This window comes from Camelina sativa, chromosome 4 (genome assembly GCF_000633955.1).
Source record: "Camelina sativa cultivar DH55 chromosome 4, Cs, whole genome shotgun sequence".
Taxonomy (NCBI): Eukaryota; Viridiplantae; Streptophyta; class Magnoliopsida; order Brassicales; family Brassicaceae; genus Camelina; species Camelina sativa.
The window spans coordinates 26,442,913-26,450,977 of record NC_025688.1 but is presented as its reverse complement, the minus strand read 5'-3'; the positions used below and the strand labels follow the sequence as shown (position 1 = coordinate 26,450,977).

The 8,065-nt window shown below is 34.6% G+C and overlaps 3 protein-coding genes across 3 annotated transcripts in view; 1 reads left to right on the top strand and 2 right to left on the bottom strand.

Annotated features, from left to right (window-relative positions):
• Positions 4,049-5,584, bottom strand: LOC104782600 (transcription factor bHLH106-like). The gene is made up of 2 exons (XM_010507575.2): positions 5,198-5,584; positions 4,049-4,619 (listed from the first exon to the last, which is right to left on the bottom strand). The coding sequence occupies exons 1-2, from the start codon at positions 5,495-5,497 to the stop codon at positions 4,149-4,151; spliced, it is 771 nt and encodes a 256-aa protein (XP_010505877.1). The 5' UTR covers positions 5,498-5,584; the 3' UTR covers positions 4,049-4,148.
• LOC104782598 lies at positions 5,947-7,330 on the top strand. The gene is made up of 3 exons (XM_010507571.2): positions 5,947-6,593; positions 6,680-6,827; positions 6,904-7,330. Exons 1-3 carry the CDS (start codon positions 6,201-6,203, stop codon positions 7,149-7,151), a joined length of 789 nt encoding a protein of 262 aa, XP_010505873.1. The 5' UTR covers positions 5,947-6,200; the 3' UTR covers positions 7,152-7,330.
• The window catches only part of LOC104782599 (calmodulin-2/4), a 4,851-nt gene continuing 3,977 nt past the window's right edge, over positions 7,192-8,065 (bottom strand). Inside the window, exon 3 of the mRNA XM_010507572.2 lies at positions 7,192-7,789. Coding sequence (XP_010505874.1) covers positions 7,416-7,789 — 374 coding nt within the window. The 3' untranslated portion in view covers positions 7,192-7,415. The remainder of the gene's footprint in view (positions 7,790-8,065) is intronic.

The window sequence follows — 8,065 nt, the reverse complement described above, 5'->3', positions numbered from 1 at the left end:
TAAGCAACATTAGACATTTGTTCCAAAAAAAACATTAGACAAATAAGCAAGAAAAATATTAGGTAAGATTTTCGTTAGAGCATTTTCATTAATAAAAAGGATTACAAAGAAATCTCCATATTAGATGAGATATAGCCCAAGAAAAGTATAAAACAAAGAAAGCCTAACCTAACAACCATCACCCTTGGTGGGCTTTTTTGGTTGTGTGTTATTTTGGTAGCAAAAACCTAAATTATAACAAAATTATTTGCAAAAGTATATGTAAAAGAAGAATATCAATATTCCTTGACATCTTTTATATTCCACTTCTTTTTCTTTTGCCACCTCTTTTCGTTTCTAATTTTTCCTTATATCATAATTCTTATTGAAACAAATAAAGTTACAACTTGTATACAGTATACACCACATTACGTAACATAGAGCAAAACATTTCCCTATATCGCAATTCTTGTAAAAACAGATAAAGAACTTGTATACACATACGGTATTACGTAACATAGAGCATTTTGCATAATACTGTCGATTCTTTCTATTTTTCACAGTATTTCACAATAATTACATAAAAGTACTGTACGTATTTTCATGTATTTACTCAGTTTCGGTTGCATCTACAAAGTAAGATTTTCTCAAATTCTTTTAGATTCGATTCAGTACGGGTCCAGCCGTCCAGGGCAATTCAAAACTCATCTTCCCGTGAATTATTTGGAGTTTTGAATGAAATGATTCTCTTAGACTTAAATACATGTGATACATACAGGAGCGAGTTGGTGCCTTTGACGTACGGCATAGGCTTAGAGTAGAGACGTGGTGGTCTTGTGTAACTCAAGTGTTGTCATGTCGGAGTCACTGTCACTATGGACTGCTCTACTCAAATCTAATTTGGGCCTTTCTCTGAAACCCTAAACCAACTTGGTTCCAATCTCTATTTGGACCCCTCCTCCTTGTCCTTTGATGGGCTTGTCATCCTCGATTCTTCTCTTCTTCTTTTTTTTTCGTCCTGTTATTATGTGTTTATCAACCCATCTAAGAGTTTGATAATTGAAACGAAAAAGAGTTTGATCGTTTATTATGTGTACCAAAAGGTTTAAAAGTGTCCTAAACTTCATAGAAGTGTTTCTTTTAGTGGTGGTAAGAGTAATACTATCTTATACTAGTATCCTATATTCTAAGTTATCAAAAGTTTTGGAGAAGTACATAAAAACAAATTGTGGATTCAAAATAAACTAGTCAGTAGTCCCATATATAAATAAGCCTTATATATTCCCATATATAAATAAGTCATATATATGGGGGTACCAAATAAACATTTGAAATATTGTGACCTTTTGTAGAGATATTATAGTTAGTATCACCAATGATTTTTGTATATGTTTCTTATTTTAATGTTGAAATTTTATATAAATTCGTAGTTTGAATATAGGTTGAGACTACTGACTTAAAATAAATTAAATAATATTTTAAAGATGGTTCAACGACTACGTTAGATCAATAGAAACAATGTTAAAATGAATATAAGTTCTGACAATGGACAAAATGACACTGATTTTAAAATTGAGTAAAAATATATTTGTTAATAGCAAAGCAATAGTATAGTAAAACGGACTGCACTAATCAATTTTCATATTGATGTTTCTGCCTCGGTATTTTTTAGGTTTTCTAAATTTCCGGTAAAACCCCGAAGTAAGTGAAAAAGTTCCTACATTTGTCTGTGTAGGTAAACAAGAACACTTGACCAAGAGAGACAAGAAGAACACATGAAAACAAAAGACATATTTGCATATAATATGATAACTTCCATTTGCTTGTTTGTGAAATGTAAGTAAAACACAAAGAAAAAAAATATATAGTTGATATTCAAAAAGGAAATAGGATGGTCAAAATTGTGTGGTGAGATAAGAAAGGGGGACTCACATGTTCACACGATGAGACACTAACGTGTGATGTTAATGATTGCTTTTGCCACACTACCCATAAACTTCAAAAGGACTTTCAATTAAACAATGAGGCTTTTCTACTATATTTTGAGTTGAATACAAATATAACTTTAATTATAATAAATAGTGCAAAAGCTATAAATATTTCTATAAGATATACTTTTTGGTCGAGAGGTTGAGTATAGAGGGGACACCAGCTGCCCCAAAACCATCACGCTCCACGGACAAACTTTCTCCACCTTTTATTTTTATTTTCTTTCTTCTCCTTCTCTTAGTTTTCTTCAATGTTTAGTATTTTTTATTGAATTCTCCAAAGTTTATAGAGAAACAATAATTAGAAAAAGAGAGAAAGGGGTAAAGGAGAGTGATGAGAAGAGTCGGTCCTTTTTGTCTCATAGAGCCAATGGCCCATCAATTTTACTTCCTTTTGTCAGTCTCCTTTTCTCACGCTTCCTCTTCCCTTTAATCCCACATTCTCATCCTTCTTCTTCGTATACTCCAATTCACTATTCGGTTATATTATTGCGTTATTTGTTTCCTATATATATCCCATTTTCTGTAACAAAACGGAAATATATGTTGAAGAAAGCAGAGATACATAGCACGCATAATACTTTGTATAACACTAAATGTCAAAACACTTCCATTAAAAGTATAAGTGATTGTTACAAACTTTTCTCAATCAAAATGAATCGAGACTTAGCTTACACAATTCCATTATTGAGACCCTAACATATATTCTTAGTTACAGAAAGCTTTATAATCAAAATTCAGTTTGAGTATAAAACTTTGTACACGTCCAACGAATAAAGCTAATCGAAAACAAGTGAACAAAAGAATTTCGAATATTTGTGGCTAATCCTATCATCAAACTCTTACCTTCTTTATATATACTATGAATTAGCCACGCTTTTTCGAATATATGAAGTATGTCGACCTAAATTTAACCTTTACTCTTTGTGTCACGTCAGCGTCATCGATGAATTTCGCATATCCTAACATGTGTGTGTGTTTTTTTTTAAAATACAATAACTTCTACAATCTCACGTACGAATGTTGTTGTTATCATAGTTTAATCTCCAGCGTACGTGTGTACATTATTGAGGTTGTTCATCCAAATCAAATTTTAACAAACTTTCATTCATATATTTTAACAATGTCCTAATGTTTCTCGTCTTAATGGTTAAAGTGTCACTTAATCTTAGTGATTTCACTCCTTGGTACGTAATGAGTAGTATTAACTTTTTTTTATCATGCTGTTATTTTACTTTATTTGACACACCATCTATTTTTCCGCCTATGTTATTAAATAATACAAAATTTTCATGTTAACGGATATATACACTATTTAGTCATACGTATTTTCTTCTCTAAATAATTGTATACGTTTACGGATTTTTTTTGTGTGTGTTAAAACTTACAAGCATATATGCTCGCTTTTTCCATATGATCCGAAAAAAAGTCGTACACTAGACATTTCCCTAATACTTAACAAATCTCAACTAAAAGTAAAACAGTTCGTCATAATCACATGGATTTATTTAAATAAGCAGTATTCTTCTATATATATATATATATATATATATAGATCAATATAAGTTAGAAAAAAACACGCACTGCTTATATTCTTTGGTCTGAAAAATGTGGTCAAATGTACACATTTAGAAAGACATGAACAACGAAAGAGAGGGGAGAGATTGGATTCATTTGGCGACAAAGGTGACATAAGGGTCGCTTTGAAACTCACAGCGTACAAACATAGACCTCTCTTTACCATATACACATATACATTCACATATATAGTGTGTATATATATCGAAGTCTAGTTTCTTTTGGACTTCACCAATCACATCTGTTACTTAGATTCTTCTGCATCGACGACAAATATTCCCACAATCTCAAAACCCTATAGTCCTCACACCAACAGCCAAAATATAATATAATATAGAGAAATATAACATGAAAAATATTCTTTATATATATATTATCTTTTTCTTTTTCTTGAAAAAGAAAAGAAAAAGAACACACCATACCTACTTACAACATTTGCTTACATGCACTCCCACGAGACTTATAACTAAAAACATACTAGAACATAATATAAAAAAGAGGAATGAAAAAAAGGTTTTGGTAATTATAACGAAGTTAATTATGATCATACCCTATATATATTAATCAATTATAGACTTTTTCGTGTACTCAAATCTCATAATTTCACACCATTATGATGTGATCCAGCGCACGACGCCGTTTTGACCGTTCTCCTCCTCCACCACCACCTGAACTACGTTCCATCAACGACTTGCTTAACCGCTCAAGCAGCGACTTTAGAGCGTTTTGCAGGAAATGAACTGACTCGACACCGTGCATCTCTTTGTCAGCAGCTACGACAAGAACACTCCTTGTCCGACCACCAAGAGTTACCATCTCAGCTCGGAGAGTCTTCATGTTAAGTGATTTAAGTATCTCCATGAGGTCCGGCAAGAGATCTGACCTATCGTCACAACATAGAGAGGCTTTGAAGATTATATGACCGTCGTTTGAATAGTCTCCAAAATGTAGAACGCTGATCTCGTCAGTCTCTGATGGCAATAGCGTTTGGTCGGAGTCGGAGATCTCTAGGGTTTGCTGTTTAAGTTCTTTGACTCGTTGAACCACTTTGGCAAGTAGTGTGGCTTTATCGGTCTGAAAATAGAAACATGAAATTACAATGAAAAGTTTGGATCTTTAGACTAGCCTTTTTCATAAGTTTTGGATCAAGAAGTTGAATTTTTTTATCTTCATTTCAAATCAAATCAACAGAAAAAGCTTGAAAACTTTCCCAAAAAGTAATTCCTGTCCCAACGAGCTTCACCAAAAGGCCATGAAGCTTTTCTTTTGCCTCATCTATTAAATGTTCTCAATACTTGCAAATTTTTGAATATTTAAATCAAATAAACATCAATCTTTGTAGAATTACATATGCAGAAATTTATGGATCATCTTTGATAATTATGAGTGTTTTTAGTAAGAATAGTTTTAGTCAACTAAGTGGTTATATATAACTAGCTAACATGAATAATGTCTTTTATTCGATTGGAACATAGGAAAAAATCTATAGACGATGTAAACTTTAGGTTGGAGAAGATTTGCTAAACCCTAATACTCATTTTAAAATCATCTCTTAAAATTGATAAGATATACGTATATGTACGGGGATATTACATACATACGGCATATGAAAAGAGTATTCATATATAAAATGTAAATAAAGTTTATATTACCTTAGAATTACAAGAGAGTATGTTACGAAGCTTGTTGAGATGAGAATTGATCCTCTCTCTTCTTCTTCTCTCAGCTTCTTTGTGGTTCCTCAAAGCAGCGAGAGCTCTGTCTTGAGCCATCGTTTCTCCGATGCCGGAGATCGCAAGTGGGTAATAAGATGACGTCGACGACGAAGACCCGCATAAGCTCTGCATAGTCGTCATGTAGTCGCCGGAGACGCAGTAACCTCCTCCTCCTCCGCCGATTTCGTTTCCGGCGAGAAAAGAATACAGCATCTGATCTGAGCTCTCTGGTTGCATTTTTCTAATGAGTTGCGCCGCCTTCTTTTGTTTTTTTGTTAGTTAATGGGGGTTTGTGGAGCTTTCGGTGGGTTCTGTCCTAAAAGATGGATTATATATACGTGAAATGAGAGAGGGTAGAGATAGTGTAGATTAATATTTTTATTATTATTAGGTATAATAAATATGTTAAATTCTTTGTTTTGTTTTCATGTATATTGGTGGGCAAAAAGTTGCTATAGAGTTTGGAATTTTTGGGAAGGGTCCTTCATTAGGTCATTGTCTTTGGCACCATCATCATTCTCAATAGTTCTATGATCTATCAATTGAACTGAAAAATACATTCGGAATTTTGGGACTCAATTTCGAAAATTTAAAAGAAAAAATTCTGAAGTTTTGTAATGATGTTTTTTTACCACTAGTCGTTTCTCAGATATTAAAGTTCAAAACATGTATTGTAATGATTTGTAATAGCGCGGTATTAAAGTTAACTATCACAAACGTTTAACTAGATAGATACAATCTAGACTATCTAGTAATAACTTGAAAAAATCTCGAGTAACAAATGTGATACGCAATGCAAAAAAAAATATGGGCCTATTATAAACAAAAATAAAGACCCAAGAGTGGCCCAACTTCAAAGTATTGGTAAAACGGTGACCACAAAACTGGCGGAAGCAGAGAACCATGCAACAGAGCTCCTCCTCGACCTTTGACTTTGATAATGGCTGTTTCTCCGACACATTTCCAGGTTCCTTCAGCGTTCACGTTTCCTCCATCCTCTTCCTTCATCACCACGATTCCTTCTTCTCCACTCTCTGTTACTGCTTCAACGAGTCCAATCTCCACAACAAAATTTGGCTCCATACGCGTTCGTTTCAGCCGACGGTCAATCGTCAGGTACAACGATTACGCCGGAGAAGATGAAGAAGGTAGTGATGAGGAGAAGGAAGAAGATTGGAGCTTCGAAGAAGCAGTAACGCTCTTCAACAAGAGAGATTATTATAAAAGTCACGACGCCCTCGAGGCTCTTTGGATTCAAGCTGAGGAGCCAACTCGTACCTTAATCCATGGGATTCTTCAATGTGCTGTTGGCTTTCACCATCTTTTCAACAGCGTAAGTCTCCTCTCTTTCTCAATCTATCGTTCGTTTTCATTCACGTTTGGAGTTAAATTAAAAGGAGCGTTTTCTTGAATTTCAAGAACCATAAAGGAGCCATGATGGAGTTAGGAGAAGGAGTCTGTAAGTTAAGGAAGATGAATTTCGAAGACGGACCGTTTCACGAATTCGAGCGAGATGTCTCCGCCGTCCTTGAATTTGTTTATCAAACTCAACTCGAACTCGCTGCCTGTAAGCTTTGGTCCTTTTAGCAATGCATTGTGATACTCAAGAAATCAAAATTGACTGGGTCATGATTTTTGAATAGGTTCAGAAGATATGTGTTTGACGATGGACCAATCAGACAGGTCTTATCAACTCTTGGGTGGTTATGCAGCTGGACAGAGTATATACAGCTTAGAGACTTTGGTTGATTTCAACAATGGGATGTCTGAAACAACTTCCATACTCTTCTCTCCTTCAAGTTCCTCATCTGAGCCAACACGAGTTAAGCTCCCTACACTAACCGCTACCGATAAACATCTTCTTGATCTTACAGATGAGCAAAGATTCTGATCAATATAGCATCTGATTTGCATTCAACAAGTCAAAGATAAATAGAAGAAGAAGATCTCATTACTGTTTTCTTTTCAAGAATCAGGTTCTGAACCTATATCAATAACATAGAAACAACAATTAAAAGTAAACGAGCCGTTCAACAAAACGAAAACAGAACCACCAAAAAAAAAAAAAAACCAGAGCCATGAATGAAATTTAGAACAAAACGATGAGAAACATTCTTAATAAAATTACATAACAAAGGTAGGCCTTAATCCTCTTTCACTTGGCCATCATAACCTTGACGAACTCCTCGTAGTTGATCTGACCATCACCATCAACATCAGCTTCCTTAATCATCTCATCAACCTCTTCATCGGTAAGCTTCTCGCCAAGGTTAGTCATGACATGTCTTAACTCAGCAGCGGAGATGAAACCGTTCTGGTCTTTGTCAAAGACTCTGAAAGCTTCCTTGAGCTCTTCCTCAGAGTCAGTGTCCTTCATTTTCCTAGCCATAAGATTCAAGAACTCAGGGAAATCAATGGTTCCGTTACCATCTGCATCTACTTCGTTGATCATGTCCTGAAGCTCAGCTTCGGTTGGGTTTTGACCGAGGGAACGCATCACGGTACCGAGCTCCTTTGTGGTAATGCAACCTACACACAAAAAAAAAAGTTAATTAAACAATTCAATCAAAAAATGCCCAAATACAGTAGAACCAATTTAGATCACAAATCGCTTATAAAAAACAAGGAACTACACAGATCCTTGCATCTGAGAATCGCATAGTAAAATACTAGAATTCAATTTGATTATGATACAAAAGAAACTAAAACATTGGATCGGTCACAATAACGATCGAGAGCGCAGAAACTAAAAATCGAAAGTATTCGAATAAGATCCAACATGTAAAATTAGAGGGGGGGGGGGGG

Bases quoted from the DNA above. Each gene is read 5' to 3' on its own strand.
- LOC104782600 (XM_010507575.2), bottom strand. From the start codon at position 5,497: ATGCAACCAGAGAGCTCAGATCAGATGCTGTATTCTTTTCTCGCCGGA. The intron at 4,620-5,197 runs GTAATATAAACT...TTCTATTTTCAG, and splicing joins TACTCTCTTGTAATTCTAAG to ACCGATAAAGCCACACTACT.
- LOC104782598 (XM_010507571.2), top strand. From the start codon at position 6,201: ATGGCTGTTTCTCCGACACATTTCCAGGTTCCTTCAGCGTTCACGTTT. The intron at 6,594-6,679 runs GTAAGTCTCCTC...TTGAATTTCAAG, and splicing joins TTCACCATCTTTTCAACAGC to AACCATAAAGGAGCCATGAT. The intron at 6,828-6,903 runs GTAAGCTTTGGT...ATTTTTGAATAG, and splicing joins TCAACTCGAACTCGCTGCCT to GTTCAGAAGATATGTGTTTG.